This window comes from Suillus subalutaceus (genome assembly GCF_016647625.1).
Source record: "Suillus subalutaceus strain FC151 chromosome Unknown DFJ58scaffold_5, whole genome shotgun sequence".
Lineage (NCBI taxonomy): Eukaryota > Fungi > Basidiomycota > Agaricomycetes > Boletales > Suillaceae > Suillus > Suillus subalutaceus.
In genome coordinates, this window is record NW_024540254.1 from 1 (window position 1) to 26,219 (window position 26,219).

The 26,219-nt window shown below is 50.2% G+C and overlaps 5 protein-coding genes across 5 annotated transcripts; 4 read left to right on the forward strand and 1 right to left on the reverse strand.

The window, feature by feature from the left end:
* The first annotated feature begins 1,466 nt into the window (after positions 1 to 1,466).
* Positions 1,467 to 3,518, forward strand: DFJ58DRAFT_758809 (uncharacterized protein). Its single transcript, XM_041388311.1, has 3 exons — positions 1,467 to 1,603; positions 1,673 to 1,784; positions 1,868 to 3,518. Exon 3 carries the CDS (start codon positions 1,887 to 1,889, stop codon positions 3,153 to 3,155), a length of 1,269 nt encoding a protein of 422 aa, XP_041249832.1. The 5' UTR covers positions 1,467 to 1,603; positions 1,673 to 1,784; positions 1,868 to 1,886; the 3' UTR covers positions 3,156 to 3,518.
* A 2,152-nt stretch (positions 3,519 to 5,670) lies between these two features.
* Positions 5,671 to 7,153, forward strand: DFJ58DRAFT_758811 (uncharacterized protein). The gene has a single exon (XM_041388312.1). It carries the CDS (start codon positions 5,929 to 5,931, stop codon positions 6,967 to 6,969), a length of 1,041 nt encoding a protein of 346 aa, XP_041249833.1. The 5' UTR covers positions 5,671 to 5,928; the 3' UTR covers positions 6,970 to 7,153.
* Positions 7,154 to 7,176: 23 nt separating this feature from the next.
* DFJ58DRAFT_741394 (Lipin/Ned1/Smp2-domain-containing protein) lies at positions 7,177 to 11,250 on the forward strand. The gene is made up of 9 exons (XM_041387141.1): positions 7,177 to 7,611; positions 7,670 to 8,075; positions 8,124 to 8,201; positions 8,247 to 9,325; positions 9,375 to 9,554; positions 9,606 to 9,748; positions 9,799 to 10,038; positions 10,089 to 10,316; positions 10,368 to 11,250. Exons 1-9 carry the CDS (start codon positions 7,384 to 7,386, stop codon positions 11,038 to 11,040), a joined length of 3,255 nt encoding a protein of 1,084 aa, XP_041249834.1. The 5' UTR covers positions 7,177 to 7,383; the 3' UTR covers positions 11,041 to 11,250.
* Positions 11,251 to 11,255: 5 nt separating this feature from the next.
* DFJ58DRAFT_362146 (uncharacterized protein) lies at positions 11,256 to 12,345 on the forward strand. The gene is made up of 3 exons (XM_041380019.1): positions 11,256 to 11,581; positions 11,635 to 12,093; positions 12,148 to 12,345. The coding sequence occupies exons 1-3, from the start codon at positions 11,531 to 11,533 to the stop codon at positions 12,154 to 12,156; spliced, it is 519 nt and encodes a 172-aa protein (XP_041249835.1). The 5' UTR covers positions 11,256 to 11,530; the 3' UTR covers positions 12,157 to 12,345.
* Positions 12,346 to 12,899: 554 nt separating this feature from the next.
* DFJ58DRAFT_695653 (uncharacterized protein) lies at positions 12,900 to 13,344 on the reverse strand (the record flags this gene model as incomplete). The annotated part of the gene is made up of 1 exon (XM_041383460.1): positions 12,900 to 13,344. Exon 1 carries the CDS (start codon positions 13,215 to 13,217, stop codon positions 12,900 to 12,902), a length of 318 nt encoding a protein of 105 aa, XP_041249836.1. The 5' UTR covers positions 13,218 to 13,344.
* Positions 13,345 to 26,219: the final 12,875 nt, after the last annotated feature.

The following is a 26,219-nucleotide window of genomic DNA, read 5'->3' on the forward strand; positions in this document are numbered from 1 at the left end:
GACATCACCCGAGCTGTCAGCCTCCGTCGCGAGGCACTGTCATTGTGTCGACCCGGATATTCAAGCCATGCCACCGCGCTTAAAAACCTTACCACTGCGCTCAAAATCAGATATGCCAATTTACCGGTCAGCGAGGATCTTGATGAGGTCACGAATCGATATCGCGAATCCCTTTTGTTAAGGCAACATGACAATATCTACAATGTCAGGTGATCTTTTCACTTTGAGCTTGGCGCTCTGCTCTCATTTCACGCTGTGTTAGTGTGGTCTGGCTAGGGCATCTATACTTCCCATATTTCCTTCTAAGTAGAGGACAGACGGGGTGTTTAGTAAGCTAGAATCTCATTTGGACTGAGCACCGGCAGTGTGGCATCACGAAAAAAACCTCCACGTCCCCGTACCCCGCAAAAGCCCTCCTGAGCAACAACCAAAAAAGGTAAGCAACGTGTACTAATGTCAAAGCTTGTACACAGATGGACCATGATGGACTCTGGAGTCGGGTAATACACTCGTCTCGCGCTGGATTTCACTTGCCAACTTCCACCCCAGACTGCCAACTGCCAGGTTTTGCCATGGCGAATAGGAAGAGCACTAGCGATGGCAGGCGTGGGCTGCGACGCATTGGCGACGCACATTCGAACATTTGAAACTCAATCGCAACTTGAATACGCTCAATTGCTGTAATTTGCTCGAATCTTGAGATCTCTGAGAGATTAACCAATCGGCAACATTTCATTTCACCCATGGAAACTGGCTTCTTGCTTGGACCACCGTGTTCTCCAGCAGCTCAGCTTCGTCGATGAATGTAGTGGCAGTAATGGACACATTAGGTAGTAACTGCATGTATTTCAACATCACCAGATACTAGATACACGGGCACTGGGTCATTCTTGCTGTGGAAGCTGTGCCAGGAGTCCAGGACCTTTGAGCAAAAATACCTTGATGACAGTTGGAATCACAGGACGCAAAGATTCAAAACAACGGTGCTTACATGTCTTTGTCCATGCAGAATAAGAATAATATCACGATTACTGGACGGGACTGGCTCGGTAACGTTGCGGGTTGAGCGCGATATGCAGGTGGGCAGTCGAGAGAATGAAGCAGACCTACTCTATGCATGTACAAAACAAATTCGATGGGCCACATATGGCAAACACAGCAAGTTCGATTGGTGTACGTTACAACAACTTGTTAAGGAAATAAAAACCGACACAGGTACCGACAAAACCCTCCTGGGACCTGGAGTTGGGGAATACCCTCATCCCGCACTGTCCATGTAATATTAGACTCATGCCAACTTCTGCACCACTGTGACAAAACTGTGACAGATTGCCTGGTTTTGCCATGGCGAATGGCATTAAACGGCGCAGCACTAGCGCTGGCAGGGGCAGTGCACTTGTGACGCACAGTGTCACATTTGAAACTCAATTCGGTTTGCTGTATGCTCGAATCTAAGATAGCTTGATCGATCGGCAACATGTCGTCGCGCCTAAGAATTGAACATGCTCCTCGGGTGCAGCTGCCAGCAGCCACCACCCTAGATAGAGAATGCGTCTCAATAGCGCCCTGCCACTTGGTACAGCTTCTACCTGTGGGCCGCTAGGTATATATGTTCATCTTCGACGTTCATCTTACCCATAAGAACCTTTCGAAGTACTGACATATTTGATAGGTGTATAGCCTAGACTGGGCTAATCGTAAGTTACCGTTAACACCACTTTTAAATCCCAGGTTCAAGCGCCCGTTGCTCACAAGGTTGTTCTCTCACCCTCAACGTGTGTCCTGTGCGTGTTCACTGTTCATATATCTACTCCATTGTGACTGTCAGCAAATCAGAACATCCTCATACTGACATGTACTTATCCAGAAGTCTCGTCCAGCCAAAAATGTCCAGTACACCTCTTTCAGATTCCAAGTTCTCTCTCGATGTCTCTGGAGTAGCAGGTTTTTTCGGTGGTGATGAAGCTGTTTCCGCGATGGCAACCGTACATGTGTACCAAGGGAGAAAATGGCTGGGATGGTACAATTCACCCGGATCATACCTTATCGCCAAGAGGTATGGCCAACTCGCCAACTCGCGTTTCTGGGATGGGCTGTTCCCAGGCGTCAACACCGACCCTGCCACGCTGTTCGAGCTGGATGGTTGGAAGGGCCCAAAGTTCAAGGGTGTAGAGTCTGGGTCGAACATCCCCGAAACTGGTCACCTCGCTTCTTTGATGGTAAAAGAATGCCAGATGAAGCAGGGCATTGATGTGCCAGGGAGGAAAACTCAACCAGTTGGAGTCACGATCGTTGACCTCCACTACGTCCCTGATGGAACCGTGGCACCAAGGCAACTCACAAAATACACCAGCGTTTTCGCTTTCATCCCTATGTCAGTATCCTTCGGCACCTGCATCGCGTGCGCTCTCTTCCGAGACTGGTACTCCTTCAGTATGATCTTGCTCGGAATAGTCGCAAGCGGAATATCGTGTTTTGTCATCGGATCCGGAAAATTCACTTTCTCTCATCCCATCCCAGCCCCGGGAGCGCCGCGAGGTGATGGATTGCTCATCACCGATAACAATGCCATCGTCCTACTTGGCGAAGAGGGCGCTGTCAATTCCATTACCCGTGGGAGATTCTCTCTGAACTTCGGCAGTGAACCAGAATACAGAAACATCGGCATATGTTCGTTGATCCTCACGACGCAATTCATCGCACAGCTGCTGCTCATACCCCAGGCTGCGCTCTTCGGACAGATTATGTTCATAACCTCGCTCGCAGTCTCATGGGCATACAACTCATGGTTATCATCGTTGGATAAGGCAGAGATCCAGAGGAGGCTACTACTGGATGTGGTCCTCAAGCGACCTTTGATGACGAAATATATGTTGGGCACGCGCACTACCATGGCAGTTTTCGTTCTTCTGGCGTTGAATCCATCAGACCCAGCAAAGGTACTCGATGATCTTCTCCCAAACGATACCAAAGTGTGGAAGAGGTGGAAATCAATTATTCTGTCAAAGCTGCAGGACGGCGAGAAGATGCACTTTCAATCGGCCGACTGGGACTATGGAAGTTTCAACGGGAGTGAGAGCACACTTCTGAAGACTCTCTTAGGGGACGCCCAGGCTGCCTATGACGGGTATTCCGACCACCAGAAGTTGCACTAGTTGCGCGATGAATTAGCACTCACCGAGTGCATTTGACTGCTTAATTTATGGAACTGATTGTGAATGATTGTGTTCTGGTTTCCGGTTCTCTCTACCCATATCTTGTGTCCTCGCCTCTGTTCCGAGTCTCATACCTTTGTTTTAGCCCGATACTGTCTCAGCTAGTGTTTGACACATGTGTATACGGTATACCCTGATAACCCCTGTATGAATCTCCTCATGGAGATGATTTCTTGCCACCATCCTAGTATCCTAGAACGTGACGTTATAGACCACCATGACTCCTGGCAAACGGCTCTGTAGGTCAGAAATGTTAGACCGCCTGGCTATGTATACTTAATGTTAAGAAGTCCTGTTATTGTGACCAACTGAAGTATTTCGTCGTCCTTGCTTATGCAAACGAGGCGAGGTCACTGCGCGTGAGCCTCCATTATGATTCAACTTAAAACCTTAGACTCCATCTCTACCACAAATTTACGGGCTGTAAATATGGAATCACAATCAAAGTCCCCTGTTCCTTTTTTGCTACACAACCGGTTTCATCTCATACTGAAGTACTCATACATGATATTACTGTTATTAGGGTACAGACCTCATACATATTTTTACAGCGAAGGAACTAGAAAAGAGACGTAGGCCTAGGTAATTGCGAGGCTGATCGTTCCGAACAGGACGGTTTAATTACGTTCTTATGAGAAGAGAACCGAAGGAGTTCGCGAAGATGGCAAAGGAAAGGGGCGTTCTGCGGATCTAATGTAGGCGGAGATCTTAGCTAGGGGCGAAAGGTGTGGTGATATACAGCGCCTAGCAACAGGACGACGGGTTGCGGCAGAATACGTGTTGGATTCATGTGAATCAGAAAGATGATGAAAAAGAATGTAATGCATACCTTTCACTACTTCCATTACAGACTAGATGTTAGTCAGGATGCCAGGCGGAATGTTGCATGTACAGATCTCGTCATATGACGTGTAGACTAGTTGGTGCGAATTGGGTGAGAGGGAAACGAGGCCGGGAAGTAAAGTAGTGTGAAACGAGGCGAGTGGCAGATGCCCAAAGATTGATGGTGTCGTCGCGTGAAGGAGAGCGTCAAATGATAGCGCTAGACCGCGAAGAACCTTCAAAGGGAGATCCGACAGTTTCCAGTGTCGACGCGTCGAACTCATAGATCATTATGGGGTCGTCAGACTCTGTGCGCCCAATATGGTTGTTTTTTTTGTCCAGTATACTGGCGCATACGTCAAAACAATCGATGGTGGGCGGCGTCAGAATGCCTGTTGGATTCATGTGAATCAGAAAGATGATGAAAAAGAGCGTAATGAATACCTACAGGCCAGATGTTAGTCCGGATGCCAGGCGGATCTCGTCATATGACGTGTAGACTAGTTGGTGCGAATTGGGTGAGAGGGCAACGAGGCCGGAATGTAAAAGTGTTAAACGAGGCGAGTGGCAGGTGGGACTAAAGCCCAAAGCTTGATGGTGGCGTCGCATGAAGCGTTGGCGAGGAGAGCACCATCAAATGATAGCGCTAGACTGCGAAGAACCTTCAAATGGAGATCCGACAGTTTCCGGTGTCGACGCGTCGAACTCATAGATCATTATGGGGTCGTCAGACTCTGTGCGCCCAATACGGTTGTATTTATTTTGTCCAGTATACTGGCGCATACGTCAAAACAATCGATGGTGGGCGACCAGGAAATGGTTTCCCTACTCTGATATCCAGTGTCTGTGATTGAACATCCCACACCTCAAAACCCTTCACGGATTTACTGCGAGTTTCTTCTAGTCTGACAAGAATCGAACTGCACCTATAACATTAGCACTTCTGAATGGACTTGCCGTATCGTCCAAACTCCATATTCGTGCTGCAAATTTCAGTAAGTTACCGGAATTCTGAACACGGACATGGAGTTGCGCCGCTCGCCAGCAGTTTGCTGTCAGCGGAGATATCGATGGCGCAAGTGATCATCTTTGAGCTCGAGTGGCCTTGATTTTTTTTCCACGATGCCCGCCTGAACCTCACAGGTATTGCGTTCCCTAAAATTAAAATATCCTCCAAGAGTGATAACGCATCGAAGGTTCCTCGATACCGCCACCGCATGTAAGAATTGGCGAACTGCATCGGCATGGACATCATGGCCTACGTCTTCGGGAGTAGAAGTTAAGACGGGCTCGAGGCGGCAGTGAGTTCGAGGCTGGTCAAGGCCTGACGTCGATAGTGATTTGTGCTCTGATGAGCTAATTATCAGTTCATCAAGGATTTTGATGTTACTGGCAGGTGGCTCGTAGTAAGAAAACTCGGGCGTAGCTATTTTGATGATTATACGCTAGCGACATAGACTGGTTGCCTCATAGAGGGGCTGGTCACCAGTCTACTAGCGACAGACTAGCTCAGTAATGGGTCAAGACAATACTCGGAGGGACCTAAATATGTGCCGTAAGTGCTTATCTAAGGTGGTCTGGAGGATTGTCGTGCGGAAGTGTCATATGGCACCAAAGACAAGAAGACGTGTAGCGTGGATCAAGATAGTAAGAAAGCGTTGTCCTGCCCAGTGCCCACATGACAGCTATCTATATTGCACCTCTCCTCGCTGCTTGGTTCACAGTTATGGGGATGAAGGGCACGTGCATCCGGATCAGTTCGGCCCGTTGGCCGCTGGCAACTTTGTTCGTTGCAGTTCCGCTTTCAACACTAGCACCCCCGCATGCAGACCATTGCACAATACTGACCAATAATTTTGAGCAGATCATCGAGCAGCGACTAGATGTCCTGATGCCATCATCTGAACCATCAACCGATATCGTTGTCGAGCGCACACTCATTCAATCTTCTGCTACTGTAACTACTTTCCCGACAAACCCACGCACACTTGCAGATGTGCGTGAAGAGGTTGCCCAGAGCCTCGCACTCCGTATGATCACCAAAGCACGCACCATCGATGGTGTCCGCATAGGTGTCCACTTCACCTTCTCGAAGAAAGATGATGGTCGCTTTCTTCGGCTTGTCACTTCCCATATCCGTGCACGACTACCTTCGTCTCGATATCTCTTTGCTATAGCAACCACCGGTGCATCCCCGACAAGTCGTGGTACTCGGGGTGGCGCTCGCATTTCAAACGCACTCGTAATCTGCGGGTCAGATGAGGATGATGTGCAGCGTGCTGTACTCCTCGCATCTTCTAAATTTTTGGGACGCGTCGATGCAGTTCAAAACACGGGTACTCTCCTTGCTGCCTCTGTAAGGCATATTGGCTCATCTTATGATGACGCTGCCTTATGGGACGTATTGTCCAAGTCTGTACGCTCTCCCATTGATCCTCTTCTTCCTCCACCCGGATCTCGCAGTATCGATCAACTTCTATCCGATGCCCGGTCAAAGCTCGAGCGAATGACGCCCCGACAAGCCTATGACGCCCTTCACGACCCCACATACCCAATGCCGGTCTTTCTTGTGGATATTCGCCCAGCTTCCCAACGTGCTCGTGAAGGTGGGATCCACGGATCCCTCATCATCGAACGAAACGTTCTGGAATGGCGTTTTGACCCTCGTTGCGAAGCACGACTGGCGATTGCAGATCGCTATGATTTAAAGATAATCATATATTGTCAGGAGGGGTATACCAGCTCTTTGGCTGCGGCATCCCTCCACGACCTTGGGTTGCTCAATGCGACTGATATAGTGGGCGGTTTTGCCGCATGGAGTGCGGCTGGCTTGCCAGGTCAGATAAGGCCCCCGTCCACTATCAGTGATGAAGAAAGCTATCAGATCAGCCAGCCTTCGTTCGATTCTGATGATGTGATTGATGGTATATGACTAGTTTCAACGTGGATCGCGTATTTTAGTAAACCCAGATTTATGAGCCTCTATTACGCACAAGTGCTATGGAAATCGATCACGACCAAAATACTTGATAAAACGTTTGTCGGCGTGATGGCCAGAGGATGTCATATTTGTCTAGCTGGCCTGTGATTTTACATATAGCACTTGAAGCTTGACGTTAAAACGTTGATGATTACATACCACCGTGACCTGCTTTTGTTCAACGGGGCTTCAATCTACAAGCGTGTTTCATCGTGCATATCATGAGCCACGTACTATCATTAGCTTTCACATAGTCCATTCTACGATCTCCCCAATATCCTAATAATCTTCTACCCGCCACGTCGACCCCAGCAACGAACTCGAACTAGCTGAAACGCCGACACCGACACCGACATTGCGACTACGATGAACTACATTCGTGGTGCTGTGAGCGCAATCAGTGCCCCATATCAGTACTATAAAGATATCAACCCATCGACCCTGACTGGGGCTATCGATGTCATCGTTATTCGTCGCCCACCATCGCCCACTTTATCTGCTAGCTCCGGTTCACAAGATGGTGACGTTTATGCCTGCTCTCCTTTCCATGTCCGTTTCGGTAAGCTCCAAGTACTCAGACCTGCTGAAAAGAAGGTGCGCATTGTCTGCTTACTTCGTCAAGGTGTTCAATGAGTCGAATGGCTGGGAGTAGGTCAACGTATCAGTCAATGGCTCGCTCATCCCGTTCAACATGAAAATCGGAGACGCAGGAGAAGCATTCTTCGTGTTCGAGACGGAAGAAGATATCCCAGAAGATCTCGTTACAAGTCCTCTACTTTCCCCAACCCCAGAGCTAGGCGAACTTCAGGGTGACTTTGAACGTGGAAGGTCTGGAGCTAAGCCGGGTGGGGAAGGGAAGCAGTCGGATCTGAGTTTACAGATGCAGGAGCCCGAGTTTCTCGACTTGAACGCGTTGTCTGGGTTGAAACATCCCATTCCGATGCATGCAGGCGCGAAACCGAAGCTTGGCTCGAGGAGCGCTCCTCATACCCCTCCACCAGAGGAGCCTTTTGCACAACCAACCGACGTGCCTGGTCCAGAAGTCCAATACAAGGCTGGTATGTTCATTCTGCACAATATTTGATATGATTCTCAAGGCTCTGCAGATGTCGCGCTGGATATGGCTGGATATCATTCTGCTCAAGCACGCGACGCCGCCAACGCGTCTTCCTCACGTGTATCCCGTGAGTGTTATATAACTCGTTATACGCCGGGCTAATGAGCTACAGATTCACAATCTCCAACCCCAACTGCGATCCCCTTTCCCTCAACCACTCCTCCAATCGCTTCTCTGAAACACTCCCCATCACTTTCCACAACTACGTTTCCTGCCTGCCACACTGTTTCAGAATCTCAACAAGATATCCCGCTTCCTCAGTACTCCTGGGAATGGGGCGCGTTCCCCCAGCCCTCACCTATGACGCCACATTTCTCATCTACCCACCTATTGCGCATGGGCAAGGTGCCCGCTGTGGATGAACACGCGCCACCCAATTTTGGTGCTGAAGAGTTTTTGACGCGTAGTAGGAGTGTTCCGCCTGAGCTCGAAGGTAGCCCGCATACCATCCGCTCATCTCTACCACCTCAAGACGAAACACACACTCCTGAAGATGAGCAGGAACACGAAGTCGGACGTGATCATCCTCCACTTCCACTTCCTGAGCACAGATTCGGTTCAGGTGGTGTTCTTACCACGCACCCATCTGACTCACGTACGTTCCTTGTTCGCATCGAAGGCCAAGCACTGTCATTTTCTCTCTCGCTTGTACCTACATCAAAGCGCGGGATGTTCCATGGGAGCGATGAAGTGGAAGTCGTGCGCCTATTTGAGGCGGGGAGAATCGACTATATGCAGCTTGTCTCTGAGGAGGTGGTGATCGGGGAGGTGAAGACGAGAGTGGTGGAGGATGAGGGGTTGGTGATTAAGTGGGCGGGCGGGCAGTATATCACGAGGGAAGATGAGAGCCCGTTGATGGATGCTTTGAGATTGTGGGTTGAGAATGCGCCGAAGGAACCATCGAGGGCGATGTCGGAACCTCCGTTGGCCATGACAGAGGAACGAGACCCGGGTGTGGATCAGAGGGAGGTAAGGAGTGCCGATGAGCGGGAATCGGTATCGAGTGGAGACGAACGAGAATCGGAATCAAGTGGGGACGAACGAGAGATGAAGCGTGCGGATTCTGAACCGCCAGAGTTGCACCGGAAACCAACATCTAGTAGTTGGGTTAGGTGGTGGAACCGGAGCCGGGATATAACGGAGGCTGATCGGCCTCCTTTGAGGGTGTCGAATACTTCTCCAATGGAATCTGTGAGTTTCGTGAGGCTCAGAAGGATGGCGGCTCATGATACTCTTCTAGTCACTACCGAAACATCCTCCTCTTATACCCCGTCATACGACATTTCCCGAGTCTGTATCAGCCCCTCCTGCCACACCCGCTCCAGACATCATGGGACCCTTGAGTAAGGCTTTGGTGGAAAAGATTGCGAGGACACGGAAGAGGTATGCCAAGACGCTGCGGTTGACCTCTGACCAACTGGTTAGTCTTTAATACTCCGTGCAGCTTTGAAACATCTGATGTTTTCTCCAGAAATCCCTCAACCTTAAGCCCGGTGCTAATACCATCACATTCTCCTTGTCTAGTTCTACTGTGCCCGCATGTACGGCGCGGATATTTCTATGGGACTCGACCGATCATGTCGTTGTGTCTGATATAGATGGTACAATCACCAAGTAGGTTTTTCTCATTATCTATGCGTGCATCTTACCTGACATTTCCCTAGGTCTGACGGGCTTGGCCATGTCTTTGCTATGATTGGTCGTGACTGGACACATTCCGGCGTTGCTAAGCTGTACACGGATATCAGGCGTAACGGATACAAGATCATGTACCTCACCTCGCGAGCTATCGGGCAGGCAGATTCTACGCGCGACTACCTCAAGGGTATCAAGCAGGACGACTACCAACTTCCTGAAGGTCCCGTCATCATGAGTCCCGACCGGCTGATGGCGTCGCTGCACCGGTATGATGCTTATATAATCTAGGGAGGGAGATTACTGATGTGTGCACCAGCGAGGTGATCATGCGGAAGCCCGAAGTATTCAAGATGGCATGCTTGAGGGATATCCAACGTCTTTTCAGTGAGAGCTCGCGCACGCCGTTCTATGCCGGGTTTGGGAACCGGATAACGGATGCGCTGTCGTATCGCAGCGTGAATATTCCGAGTGCGAGGATATTTACTATAGATTCCTCTGGTGAGGTCAAGATGGAGCTCCTCGAGCTCGCAGGGTATAAATCATCGTGCGTAAATTGTTGTCTCTTGTATTCGGTGCACTCATTATTTATTGTTAGGTATATACATATGACTGACATCGTGGATCAGATGTTCCCTCCGATACATCGGAAATGGGCAGCGGAGTTCACGGATTTTAATTATTGGAAGATGCCAGTCCAGGAATTCGCCCTTCCTGACCTTACACCTCCCTCCCCAGCCCTGAGTGCTCGATCGGATACGTCTAATCAGAGTACACTTGCACGGTTACGCAACTTCAGCCTCGTAGGGCGGAGACAATCGCGGGATATGTCGCAGTTTTCACTTCCACCGCCTGTGATAGCGCGCGAGGGTACGCCGAGTCGAACAATGGGCCTGCGCAGTACACATTTGCGGCAGATGTCCTCTTTCGAACGTCTCAGTGGTAGACTGGCAGTGCTTGCGCAGTCATCTTCATCTAGCGGCGTCGACTCGCGCTCGTCATCGTCTACGTTCCTGGATTCTGATGATTCTGATGCAGACGTTGAGGAGGGGAGCGTGCGGAAACGGCGTCCGAGGAGTACGAGCATGACGAGTATGCCTGGGTCGTTGGATGATGAGCAGTTTGGGGAGGATGGTAGGGATGAGGGAGAGGAGGGGTATGGGCATGACGGGGAGGCGGAGGGTGGAGAGAATGAGGAGGAGGCTGCTGAGGAGGCGTTTGATGAGGATTTTCTTGCTACGGGGGAGATGAAGAATGTGCCATTTTTGTAATGCGGGCGATGGGACCTTGGTAGTGTAATTTGGCAAGATGTCAAGGTGCATTGAACGTTCATTGGGATAGAATCAATGACAGTAGATGAAGCATGTATATTGCTGTGATAATAGTACATTCGACACCGATACGACTTCCGTACATGTAGAGTCCAGGTACGAGCTACATACAAGAATAAATACACCTCAACGAGTGGGAACAGACGTTACTTAGCCTAGAGCCTAGAGGACCGTCAATCATTAGTGCGCGTAGTTTAGTAGTCTGAACGCGTCACGGTCACAGCGGCTCTCCCCAGACTGCACTGTACACAGTGCCCGGATTATAATATCAAAGAAGAAACGACCAAGATCTTCCTTCTATATGGCAATATTGAAAATTCAAAATCAGCAACTTAGGCGTCCACAGTCACCCCACTGCCACAGCTGGTGGTGTAGTACTGCATACATATTACAGCCAAGTTCCTTCTCGCTATAATAACACCTCTCGAAAATGTCCTCCACTGAAAACCAACTCAGGGAACGAAGTCTAAGAAGACTTCAGGTGGGTGGCTCTTCGACTTTCATCCATTTGGCGCGTACTCATTCTGTCTAAAGATCTCTGAGTCACAAAAGTCTACCGAAGTGCAATGGATGCCCTCTAGATACAGCTCAGACGTATCTCAGTACGTTCTCGTAAGACCTCCCCGAGCTCCATGCGGCAATCGTCAGCTGTTTGGTTTCCCTATTATCAAGAAGGAACTTTGGAACATGGGGACCATTGCTTTCCATCATATTCAACCAGACAAAACTTTACCAGACAACCACTCCTTCCTCGCCATGAATTCACTTACCTTCCTCGAGTTATATCTCCGTCTTCGTGTTTGCACTATGGCACGTGGAAAGGTGGTTGGAGACTCGAAGACCATCCCTTCGGAGTGTGTGTCGTCGGGAGAGGTGCTGGTGTTGGTATTATGGAGGGATACAGAACCTGAGGCGAACTGTCCCACGCCAAGTCAAGTGCATTCCCTGGAGAACAAGCTTGGGCGCCCACCGGGATGGTGGGTGGAAGTCCCAGTACGTATGCATGTTCATTTTGAGAGCCGTTCAGCTGACACCCTTGAATTTCAGCAATTTTGATGAGTATTCCGTCATCATTCCATGACTGGCTGTGTCACCTACCCCACACCTGTAGCAATTTCATTCATGTCCAATCACTCTGGCACTTTATGTGTGATATATATACTCAACATGAGACACAACAATACATAATATCAACCCCCATCGGGCCAAACGCTTTTCTGCCAAGAAATGCTGTTCGTGTCTTCGCCGGGTTTCCTGCTTTCTAGAAGCAAGTAAGGGTTCCTTGTACCCCTGGTCTGCGACCTACTGAACTGAGGTGCGTCACCGGGTAAACGGATTTGACCGACTTTGATTGTTCATCACATATTGTTTACAGGACCGCTCTTTCTTGACTTTTATGTTCGTCGAGGCTCGACGCGCTCATCGGTGAAGGAAATATTGAAACAGGTCGAAGACCTCACTGTCGGTCTAGCACTTTCATCTGACAATAATCTCATGCAAGTTACCAATGGTGCCGCAAATGGTATGCACCTGCCAGCTCCGACTCCTCACCTCATTCGAGGACGAACGTTGAGGCTCCCAACTACATTATCCTCTCGTTCAACTGCTAGCGCTTATGATGATTGCCTGTGGTAGCAAGACCCGTATATGCAATACTCCGAGTCCACCTACTCAAAAGGACTGGGCCGTTCTCTGTGCACCTGTTCAGACTGGCCCGACCCTCGAGCAGACGGCCGCAATTAGCAATATAATATGACATACACACGGCAATCATGCTGCGCCTGGAGCAAAAAAAACAGTCAATGAAGATTTGAGTGGTCGTCGAGGAAGATAATAAAATGGTATTTTCCGTGCGGCGTGACCACTGGGAATGGTCCGCATAGGTCTGAGTGCACCAGGTCCAGTGGATGAGCAGCACGAGGCTCTTCAGAGGAGGGGAAAGGTTTGCGAGGGTGTTTGGCGACTATGCAGGGTTCACAGCGTTGAAGAGGCGTGCTCGTTTCGACCTTTACACCTGTGGCAATGAGAGGTACTCTCTTGACTGCTTCCCCACCGATGTGACCGAGGCGAGCGTGCCAGAGATCCCAGGTCAGTGGAATACGTGCAAAGGCCGTCATCTCGTTAGGCAAGGCGCGAGTGAGTGGCTGTGAGTCTGGGTGAATGAATTTCAGATCTACTGGGCATAAGTTGCCATGTAGAGGAATATCACCAAGCACTTCGCCCCTGAACACCAATTGACAGCGTGATGGGTGAGGCTTGAAGTTGCATTCCCACCCTTTCTTCAACATATGTCCGACCGACAGCAAGTTGATTAAGGCACCCGGTGCATGAAGGCAATTGGTGAGTCGCAACCTCCGAGTATGGCCGTTGATTGTCAGGTCAGCAAGGCAGTCACCTCCCCCAGACGTCGCCAAGAAGCCATGATTCGCCGTCTTGACGGTTACGGAGGAGCTGCTGGAGTACGTCCAGAAGAACGAACGGTCTGTGATCAGAGTAGAGGTGGTGCCTGAGTCGAGTATGGCGGATAGCGACTGTGCTACAAGAAGGGAGATGTCTTCAAAATGAGGAGCAACCTCCTCAATGACTGCACAAGAGAGTTCTCGTCTATGGGAGGAGTCAGACGCTAGGTTGGCAGATTGGGGATTGGATGAAGAAGTGGGTGCACTGGCAGTGTTGTTGACGTTATTAGCTGCCTTGCCTTCGGTTGCAATAGCTGCAACGTCCCTTTTCGGTTTTCCACCCTTCTGTCTCCAAAGCGTTTTCCCTCCCATGCCTCCTCCTTGTTGCATGCAGTGCTCGCGATCATGCGTAAGAGATCGAGGCAGTCCAGCGCAAGCTGGGTTATCACAAGGTACTCCTTTTGGATTTTGCTTGTGGATACGCACGCCTGTTGCTGAATTTACTCTTCGTTCAGGGAATGATTGTGTCACGGTGTTGGCGGCATTTGCGTATTCAGATCCAGGCCTGGCTAACTTCAGTTGGCCACACTGACGGTTGGCTTCCCCAGAGAGCAATGTTGCAAGCTGCTCGAACGTCATCTTCGACGGTGGAGCGGGAGTAATCGTCGATGAAGCTGACACTGAAGCGATGGAGGATTGATTATTGTAGGTGCCGATTGCAAGGCTTCTAAATACAACCCATTGCGGTGTATCTGGGAGCCCATGGAGGAGCATCCAGATCGCTTCTTCATCTGTAAACGTCACCCCCATTGCGGCGAAGCGCCGGCGCCCATTCTCAAACACGCTGATGTAGCGAGAGGCGTCCTCGGCGTCTTTGAGCTTCTCCGCAAAGAGCTGAGTGCGTAATTCAAATTGTGAAGTTACGTCTAGATGCGCGAATCGCCTCGCTAACGTGTTCCATTGGTCTCGTGCCGAGAAGCTCTCGTCGAGCATATTTTGCACCACGGGAGAAAGCTTACGCGCGATGATGGCTTTTGCCTGTGCGTCCTCTTTTAGCCATTCCTTTATCAATTTCCGCTCATCCGGAGTCGGTTGCCCTGCTATCGCTGGGGTCGGAATGTTGCTGGCGTACTCGGCAACGTCATTAGGATCAGTGCCACTGCTACAGTGGTTCCATAATCCTTCTCCCGCGAGGGCAAGTCTAACTGCCCTGCGCCAGCTTGGGTAAGTTTCTGCACCATGCAGTTCCGCAATATGATCGAATTTTCCCATGGGTGACGATCGTGGATATACGCAAGGTGTGAACGATGAATTTTAATCGGTGGTTCAACGAGCGTCTTCAACGTGTTCTGTGAGCCTAGTCGTTCCTAGTCTGATTTTCGAGCTAATTAAAGCTCAGGGCTCATAACCTCTTGACTAGAACGAGTCAGTCTCAGCGTGAGTCAGAACAAACGTTAATATTGGTATGTACCTAGAACGAGTCAGTCTAGAGTACATTAGTCTACGAGTGAGGTCTACAAGAATAACAAGACATACCTCAGCGTGAGTCAGAACAAACGCTGAGGAGAAAACAATGCGAAGTACGCTGCTTATGAGTACCAACAAGTTACGTAACGGGGGGCTGAGTGTCGATGGTGAATCACTATACAGTACCAAGAAGTGAAGTAGGAAGTAGCAACGCCAATAAAACTTGCTCTTTATGCCTAGTAAAAATGCACTGCGAATCAATAGTAACAGCCTGAGGACGACAAGTTAATGTTTTAACTACTACACTTGCCAAATTGGACATCTGATTAGTAATTAAATAGGACATGTGTCATAACCTTGTTCGATGGTTAGTACATAGTGACGCCACCCTCGAAATGCGGTCCGCTGGGTAGAGGCGTGTGGATTAGACTTAACTTCCGGAAAGGTGGTTGGAGACCCGAAGAATATCCCTTCATGGTGTGTGTCATCAGGAGAAGCGCTGTTGTTGGTATTGTGGAGGGATACAGAACCAGAGGCTACCTGTCCTACGCCAAGTCAAGTGTATTCCCTGGAGAAGAAGCTTAAGCGCCCACCGGGATGGTGGGTGGAAGTCCCAGTGCGTATGCATGTTCATTTTGAGAGCCGTTCAGCTGACACCTTTGGATTTCAGCCATTTTGATGAATATTCAGCCATCGTTCCATGACTGGCTGTATCACCTACCCCACTTATAGAAATTTCATTCATTTTCTACGGTTAGAACCAATAACTCCTGTAATTTATCTGTGATGCTTAACTTTGCAGGGTTGATTCTAGCCAAATATTTGGGGCCAGCGCGAACATAGGAAGAACAAGCAACACGCACGCAATGTCCTCGTTCATGAAATAAATATTCTCATATCATAATCTCTAGGAGGCGCCTGTGGCCACAAGAGCAGTGAGACCTTCTCCCTCAAAACGCTCTCTTGTCGATCAAATCAATTAAGTGTCTTGCATGACATGCATGATTTTGACGTAGTAACTCATTTTCCTAGCTGCAGGCACAATACAAACACCTTGAAGAAAACATGCATTTATTCGTTCTCATTCTGAAAAACCATAGAACGTACTCTAAACAGTGTTGTTAGGTGAATGTTTCTTTCCACGCCCAAGGCTGCACATAGCAGTAAGTTCCATCAGCTCGAGAGATATACGTGACCATTAATAGGCCCACGTATTACCATTTTTGTTGATCACACTCAGAGACCAGTTGCTGAGGCTGAGTCAACACAGCTCATCCAGGCGAATCAAGAATCATAGCAAAAGGCTGCGGAAGCTCAGCTAGCAGCGATACAAGCCGCACAGGCGCAGGGTTACACGGAAATGATGACGACAGTCCAGGGCGAACGGGCTGCTAACGAAGCTGCGCAAGTGCAGGCTCATAAAGAAATGATGGTGACAGCCCAACTGCCAACGAAACCCGCGTCATGTGCAAAACCGCTGCTCATGCTCCCAATTAAAAGGCGAAGCAGAGAGCAGCGGAAGCGAACCGCCACCATCCAAACACGAGTTAAAAAAATATGCACAGGACATGTGCAGCTAGACACTTTGTAGTTGCCCTGGGCGGGGTTGTGGGGAGGATGATTGATGCCACTCTCGATATGGATGGGGGCCGCTGATTTGTAAAGTTGAGCCTGCGAATACAATTAGGGCTTTCAAGGTCCGATAAGTACAATGAGGGGATAAAAGGCTAGGTGCCAAGTTAACATAAGTCTCGAAAATGTCCTCTGCTGCAAGCCAATTGGAACGAAGTCTAAGAAGACTTCAGGTGAGTGACTTCTTCAACTCATCGATTTGACGTGTACTTCCACTTATTTTGTCCAAAGATCTCTGACTCACAAGAAACGTCTACCGCGGTGCAATGGGTGCCCTCTAAATACAGCTCAGACGTATCTCAGTGCGTTCTCGTAAGGCCTCCCCGGGCTCCATGCGGCAATCGTCAATTATTTGAGTTTCCCATTATCAAGAAGGAGCTTTGGCAGCTGGGTTCCATTGCTTTCCACCAAGTTCAGCCAGACGAAACTTTACCAGATGACCACACCTTCCTCGCCATGAATTCCCTTACTTTCCTCGAGGTATATCTCCGTCTTGGCGTTTGCACTATGGCACGTGGAAAGGTGGTCGGAGACTCGAGGAATATCCCATCGGAGTGTGTGTCGTCGGGAAAGGTGCTGTTGTTAGTATTGTGGAGGGATACGGAACCCGAGGCGACCTGTCCCACGCCAAGTCAAGTGCATTCCCTAGAGATGAAACTCAAGCGCTCACCCGGATGGTGGGTAGAAGTCCCAGTGCATATGCATATTCATTTCGAGAGCCGTTCAGCTGACACCCTCATTTATTTATTTATAGCAATTTTGATGAATAGTGCGCCATCGTTCATGACTGGCTGTGCCACCTACCCCACTTGTATCAACCCCATTCATTTTGGGGGTAGAACCAATAACTCTTGCATTTTATCTGTGATACATATACTCAACAAGAGACAGAACGATAAATCAATATTGTGGACAAACACGGGGGCACTGTAAGACTATCTGTCGATTAAGGCGCCATGTGATGACTTGCATTCGTCCATTCGTCCGCTCTCAGTCTCCGCTATTCTATTAGAGGAAGGATAGCTTGCGGCCGCTTCAAATGCAACCAAAAAACACTGCTTACCTGTACTCGACCGCTTATCAGTTTTGTTTGCGTCGACCAAGGCAAATCACTGTAAGGGATAAGAATAGCAGCAGCTTAAAAGCATTTAAATATGGGAGGTGGTGGTTCAGTTCGTTCGATTTCTTCACATTGATTCCACGTGTCATAACCTTCGCAGCGGAAGACTATTTGAGGTACATAAGCGCCCAGGGCACTGCAATGCACAGCTACCAGTGCCATGCATAAAGGGCGTGGCAAGAGATATACATAGGCAGCAGTGGCGCCTAAGTTCAATCACTTTGCTTGCTAACCTCTTGGTAAGATCAAGTCTCATCCGAACATGCAGCGCTACGGAACTAATGGTCGTCTTCAGCGGGTATACTACTCGAGGGGGCCGGAATCATTGTCAAAAACGGGCCTGCAGCAGTAGTTCTACCTTCTTAAACGTGTTCAAGGAATCTCTTGGACGTACCTGGCTTGTTGAGAGGTGATCCGTCAGAGCACTGAGCCGGTTCCAGATAGATATATCTAACGGTTCCAGTTCTATGTACCTTAGCTGCCACTGTCACTGACTGTCATCCACCCTAGTTACTGACCATTTTTCTCTTTGCTACTTAAGGATGGCTAGACGCTACACCCGCACCTCAGTCTTTCTTCCATTGACTGAGGTGCGTATACCATTCACATTATACTATACATGATACTTACTAGCGCCCTACAGACTCGCGTTACCTTAGGTTAGCATACATGAACTAGTCTTTCTTCCATTGACTGAGACTCGCGTTACCTTAGTTCTCGCTCTCTAACAGGTTATGAGCCCTGCCTAAAGGGTAGCGCCATCTTCTCCTCAAAATCTCTCATTCCCGCCGATAACACTCGGCTCTGACGTTACCATGTCGTCTTCGGACTCCCTTCCCAAAACTGAACGATATCCGCATGAGAAGCTCACCCTCGACGGATCCAACTATTCTCAATGGGCCACTGGCTTTAAAATGTGGTCCGGCGGCATTGGGCTATGGCCATATGTCAACGGCGACGAGAAGGAGCCATCCCCCCCAGCCACACTCACGGACGTGGATCAAAACATCATTCGCGCAGAGAAACACGCTGAACGAGTACAAGTCTATAAACAACGCCGACTTCTCGCCCTCAGCGCTATGTCCACGGCGATTGATGCGCAGGACTTCGTCCACCTCCGCGATATAGATGACCCGCACATGGCGTGGATTGCTCTAGAAAAGAAGTACCTCCCCCAAAAGGCTATTCGATTCAATCAATACCTGGACCGCCTGTTCACCATTCCCAAGGCGCATGATAGTTCCTCCATCGCCCAAACTATGCAAACCCTCACCGTGCTAAAATCCGACCTTGCAGCTCTCTCTGTCACCACAGCAGTCGCACCCTCCACTTCCAGTGTCGTTACAACTGCGGCAAAGGACGAGTACAAGATCCCGGACGCGATCTTCGTGCACGTCCTGTTGCGCACCCTACCTGACTACTACGACCCCCTTCGTCAAACCCTTGTCAACAGCGATACTTCGCTGGACTTCAGCGATGTCGTCAACCGCCTGAAGACTCAGGAATTACACCGCGCTGGAACCAGTGGCAGTGACCATGTGGCCATGCTGTCTGGACATCGAGGAGGAAACTCCTCCAACCCCAAGACCAGTGATCGTGTCCCGCCGAAAGGTTTTGATGAGACAAAAGGAGATGGGTGGATAGTAGGATGGCGACCTAAGTGCGGCCATTGTCAAAAGGCCGGCCATGTCTGGGTACAGTGTCGCGCACGGCTCTCTAAGGACGACAAAACTCCAAAGTCAGCACCTCGTCCTTCCTCCCCTGCCACAACCGCCGCTAACCCGGTGCCCTCCCTGCCAGACCCAACTGACGAGTCTACCATACCACCTCCATTCGTCCTTACGCTGAAGGATCACTCAGCCAGTATCTCATCAGCCCTTGCTTTACCGGCTGGGTCCTTCCACGTAGACTCTGCCTCGACGGCTCACATGGAGCCTGAAATATCACGCTTTTCTCACTATACGAAACTGCGTGAACCTATCCGTGTGACCTTAGCTGATGAGCATGTGGTGTTAGCTCCAGGATGGGGTAAAGTGAAACTTGTACTGCGGTTTGGTGATTCGTTGACGGAACACGAGCTCGAGTTCCTGCATGTCCCCGATTTGCGCTGTACGCTCATTTCGGTATCCACCCTCGCCTCTGCTCGTATATCCTTCGCGACTACTTCTGAAGGAGGAACGCTGCGCTCTAACAACGGCAATGGGCCATACATCGCCCACGTGCACCAGAAAGACGGATTGTATCTGCTGGATGCAACGTACCATATGGTTGATTCCACCCCTGCACACGCAATGCTCACAAAGTCCATGCCTCCATCTCTTAATACGTGGCATTGTCGCCTTGGGCATGCTGGTTTTTCGACCATTATGAAGGCCACGGGACATGTCAGCGGGATGAACATCGATGAGACCACCCTGCATCATGACGTCGGCGGCGCCGACACGATACATTGCGTGTCCTGCGTTATGGGAAAACATAAACGGCTTCCCTTTCCTACCATCGCACGCCGCGCTAAAGCGACAGCTGACCTCATTCACTCTGACGTTTGGGGACCGGTCAACATCACCTCCTCTACCGGTGATCACTACTTTGTGGTGTTCACTGATGACTACACAAGGTACTCCGTAGTTTACTTGATGCGTGCCAAATCCGAGGTCTTTGATCGTTTCCGGAATTTTATCCCCTGGATAGAAACACAATCTGGGGGGCGCGTCAAACGGCTTCGCAGTGACAACGGAGGCGAGTACATGTCGAGGGAGTTTCTGGCCTACCTTGGGGAACATGGCATTGAGCATGAGACCACCATGCCCTACACTCCCCAACAGAATGGCGTCGCGGAACGCGGACACCAAACCATCGTCACCCGTGCACTCAGTTCGCACCACCTGAGCGGTTTCCCGCGTTCGTTCTGGGGCTGGGCGATTCTTAACTCAGCCCACATCACGAACATGCTCCCTTCCTCATCTCTCGCTGGTCGCACGCCCTTTGAGGCGTTCTATGGTCGCAAGCCGGATGTTGGCTACCTTCGTCCATTCGGTTGCCTTGCCTATGCGCACATACCAGAGGACACTCGTCGCAAGTACGACTTTGTCTCTCGTCGCTGCTTCCTACTCGGCCATGTGCGGAATGCAGGCTACACTCTCTGGGATCCCTCTACCAAACGCGTCGTGCGTTCCCGTCACGTCCACTTCGATGAACACGTATTCTACGGGGATCCTGCTTCCTCACCCCTCGCTCCTCTCCTTCTTGACTCGGCGGATCTCCCTGGTGCCACTTCATCGGTGGGAGGTGTCACTCAGCCAGTGGGAGCACAGGCTGGTGAGCCACCGCTATCGACCCCTGCTGACTGCGTACCACAGGTGTCAGTGGGAGAACGTGACAACCCACCTGACCATAACGATCCGCCAACAATCCCTGGCCCAACCGAACAGATAACACTGCTTATCCCGCCACAGCAACCTCCAGTACCTCCTCCTCCTGCACCTCCTTCAGATGTTCCGCGTCGCAGCACTCGTTCACGCCAACCGGTACAAGCAGGTCATATCGCACCCTCTGGGACCAGCGCAACGGCCATACCAACGCGACGAGTTCCCGTCGCCGAACGCTGGACATATGTACCAGAGTCCTCGACCAGTCAGCACGACAATGACAGTACCGAATCCGCAATGCACACAGCTACCGAACCTCCCAAACGCTCAAACATAATCATACCCGAAACCATCAACAAAGCTCGGTCGTTACCTGAGTGGCCTCAATGGTCAGACGCCTGCAAATCTGAGCTGCAGTCAATGCAGGACCTCAAAACTCACAAACTCACGCCACTCCCAGAAGGACGCAAAGCGATTGGTTCGAGATGGGTATTCACGGTAAAAACTGACGAAGAAGGCAACATCACACGTCACAAGGCACGCCTCGTTGCGCAGGGATACACGCAAGTCGAGGGGATCGACTATACAGAAACGTTCGCGGCTGTCGCCAAGTACGACACGGTTCGTATTCTCCTCGCCCTCGCGGCGAAATTCGACCTTGAACTAGACCAGATGGACGTACGTACTGCCTTCCTCAACGCTGACCTCAAGGAGGACATCTACCTCAAGCAACCGGCTGGTTTTGAAGACCCTGAACATCCGGACTGGGTGTGGAAGCTGGAGAAAGCGCTTTATGGGTTGAAGCAGGCGGGGTATGAGTGGAACCAGACGCTGGATGAGTACTTGCGGATAGAGGGGTTCAGATTCGTAAGGAGCGAAGCTGACCACAGTCTATATGTCCTCCACGAGGGGGACAAAGTCATATGGCTAGTCGTCTACGTCGACGACATGCTTGCAGCGTCGAACTCTCGCGATTACCTGGACAAGTTCAAGACAGAGCTAAAGCGACGCTTCGACTTATCAGATCTCGGTCCTGCTCGCCACTTCCTTGGCATGCACATTACGCGCGACCGAGAGAAGAGGCTCCTCACCATTAGCCAGAAGGCTTACCTTGAGAAGATTCTCAAGAACGCCGGCATGACACTGTGCAATCCCGTCAGTACGCCTATGACACCTGGAGTAACCTTGCAGAAGGCCACTCGCCCCCCAACGAGTGAAGAAGCAGACGCCATTGCGTCGATCCCATATCGCCAAACTATCGGGGAACTCAACTACGCTATGCGAACCACTCGCCCCGACATCGCTTACCCAGTTTCATGCCTCTCCCGATACATGGAGAATCCCAGTATCGACCATCATCGTCAACTCAAACATCTTCTCCGGTACATTCGTGGAACTACGGATTTAGTACTTATCTTCGGCTCGTCAAACGAGGGACTCGTTGGGCACTCGGATTCGGACTATGCTGCAGATCGGGACGATAGCAAGTCCACCAGCGCTTATGTTTATCAACTCTTCGGAGGGCCCATTAGTTGGAAGTCGCAGAAGCAATCTGTGGTCGCTACCTCGACCACGGAAGCCGAATATATCGGTCTATCGAACGCTTCACGCGAGGCCTTATATCTGATCCAGCTTCTACATGACTTCCGCCTCGACCCTGAACTCTACGACCCCGCACTCCTATATGGAGACAACCAGTCCAGTATTGCACTCTCGAAGAATCCAAGGTTCCACGAAAGAGCCAAGCACATTCGCGTCCACTACCATCTCATCCGTGACCTCGTCGACACAAACAAGATCGAACTCCAGTACAAATCCACCTCAGAGATGATTGCTGATAGTCTAACGAAGGCGTTACCTCGCCCAGCTGGGGTCCAGCATCGGGAAAACATGGGACTACGTCGTCAAGACCTGCCAGGCGCTCTGACGAGTGGGAGTGTTGAGAGGTGATCCGTCAGAGCACTGAGCCGGTTCCAGATAGATATATCTAACGGTTCCAGTTCTATGTACCTTAGCTGCCACTGTCACTGACTGTCATCCACCCTAGTTACTGACCATTTTTCTCTTTGCTACTTAAGGATGGCTAGACGCTACACCCGCACCTCAGTCTTTCTTCCATTGACTGAGGTGCGTATACCATTCACATTATACTATACATGATACTTACTAGCGCCCTACAGACTCGCGTTACCTTAGGTTAGCATACATGAACTAGTCTTTCTTCCATTGACTGAGACTCGCGTTACCTTAGTTCTCGCTCTCTAACATGGCTATTTGTCTCTCGCTTGCAAAGATACAGGTCATGACGTCTACATCAATGCAGTCCACCACTACAGACACCACAATGGTTCTGGCGCCGGCAATGACCTTGCGGGGTCATGAAGAGGAAATTCGCGCTATATCCTACTTTCCGAGCGGCGAGCGAATGATCAGCGGATCAGATGATCTTACCACTCGGCAATGGGATATGCAGGTGGGTAAGGAGATCCGGAAGTTGCGGGATGATTGTCAGCGGCAAGTCCGTGCGGTGGCAGTTTCAGGGGATGGTCGTTGGGTTGTCACTGGTGGTTCACATTCTGGTCGCGGGGAGCTCAAAGCGTGTGATGTTCAGACGGGCATCGTCAAGACGTTTGAAGGCCACTCAAAAGAAACTTATTGCATTGATATCTCTGCGGACAGCACGTTGCTGGCGAATGGGGCACTCGATCGGTCGACTCGGATATGGGACTTGGAGACTGGCAAATTGGCAGTTGGACCATTCACAAGTGTTCAGGGTGTGGGCGCAATTCGGTTCTCGCAAGATTCAAAGAAACTTGCAGTAATGTCGGATGTGGGGAAGTGCCTTGAGGTGTGGGACGTACACAAACAGAAAGTGGACGTCAGAGCAGGAAAGTTTGGTTACGACCCAATGACATATGCATCAATGTTTTGGGCAAAGAAGAACTCGACCATCATCGCTGTATTCAGTTTCACGGATGACCCTGCCAGGACGGTCTATGAATTCGATGCATCCACCCTAAAGACTGTTGGAGCCCCCTTTGAAGGGCACACCAAGGTTCTCGCAGGCCTGGCGCTTTCATCTGATAATACTTTCCTCGTTACCGCCTGCTACGAAACTATCAAGCTCTGGGCCTTCGAGTCCCGCCATCTCCTCGCCTCATTCGACGTTCTGCCTGTCCACTGCTTAACCCTTTCACCCGACTCACGTCAACTAGCTTACGCAAGTGGTAGTGACATTTATATTCACAACACTCCAGCCGAGATCCTGGCCAGCATCGGTCTTGCGTCAGACGCACAGACCAGTGTACGTTTACTTATCTCGATTGTGCGTGCGCTAATACGTCTTTACAGACCAGCGCACACAAAAAGTCAAATCTACTAAAGGTATGTGTATTACATACATTTCATTCTTCTGCTCATTATGCCACCCATTCATATGGCCACCGTTGCAGTCTGATGCAACTCGCCGTCCTGGTGCTGTGCGCCGTAACCCAGTGACATCCCCTGTCATTTCTTACCCCCCTAGGCCAAGACCACCACCTACAGTAGACCCGCAACAATCCATCTTCGTCCGCCGCCTCCGAAAACTTCTTCGATTGCCTCCTCGCGCGAATGCAATTTCGAACGTCCAGCCTCGTGACCCCCTAGATGTATGTCTTTTGATCTTTGTCCTGCCGCAGTTGACTCGAAGATTGCCGTCCAGTTCCCTGCTACATCTGCCCTACCTCACTCTCTCTTGGCCCAGGTGACAAATGTCAGTCCTTACTTTTAGTTAATCAATGATCCATGACTGAGCGCATGTCCAGTTAGAAACAAGTCCTCCTCCTCGTCACGCAAGCGGCCTTACACAGTTCCTGCGGCAGCACATTTCTTTGCGGTCAAGGCCCAACCACGAACCACCGGAAATTGAAGTCCCAGCCGGACGCAAGTTTACTGTAACGTCGATCTTTTTACTTCTTCTTACCTTGATGCTGATTCATGCTCTTTAGCGGCTTGCAGCTGCTAGGCTACCAGAATACAAGAAAGTCGATGATACTCGACATCAATCTAGACAGCAGCCTGCCGCTTCGTCGGCCGCAGCAGCAAATGACCCACCGTCCGAGTCGTCTGATCTCGATTCCCTTCCAGACGTGCATTGGTGCAAGGCGTTCCTCTGCTACTACTCATGCTTGTCTCATGGCAGGCTGAGGATGCCTCCACGATGGCGCTTGGAGCGTGTTTACCCACTCCAGCCGGCCGGCACGACAAGCAGCAGTGGTGGAGGGTCTCATGGTCGCAGGTAGCTCGACGATCTCCCAGATTCATCAAGTTCCATGCAACTGATGGTTTCAATGGATGTTGACCAATCCGCTATTGCACGGTGACTTGCAGGAATCATCTTTGCGGGACGGGGTCCACCAAGACACATTCAGATGCGTGGAACAATACATGGTGGACGGGCACTTCATTTTTGAGTCGCAGCATCAGAGCAAGTTTCAACGATCAAAAAATTGATGTGTATTCGGGCTTTCAACACGAGGGCTGAGGACTGTCAATAAGAATATTATATCGAGCGGTCACCAGCCCTCCTTTACTTATACGAAAATCAGAAATAGGACCCATTTGCTTAGCTTCAATTTCGTGATTTCAATACTTTCGATTATAAATCTTTGGTTGATTTTTATTGGTGGTTCACCCCTCTTTCAGCAGAATAACTTCCCCAATGACTGAAACTCTATGCACTCCTCTCGTCGTCGCTCTCAACACCCGCGATAGCTTGTTAGTACCCGAGAGCACGCCGACTCAGCACACATCTCGGCAGTTGTTTTCTCTCTCAATCGACTGTCTCACCAGAAGAGCATAATAGTGATGCTGAAACATTCATGAGACGACTTTGTGGAACTTCGACTTCGACTTCGACTTCACAATATAGGTGACGAAACCGAAACTCCGTCGACGTGGCGTGAAGCTTAGGTAGCAGGTCACGTGTGACTTAGTTTTACGCTTGACTTTTACGCAGTCTCGCATGCGGCATACATAGTAGCGCCCATTGAAATTTGAATACGATATGATCAACATTTAACCATTTTATTCATTACTTGCCCTCTCTCCTTTAGCACAATTGCGCCAACAGCTGAAAATTAACATCCATCA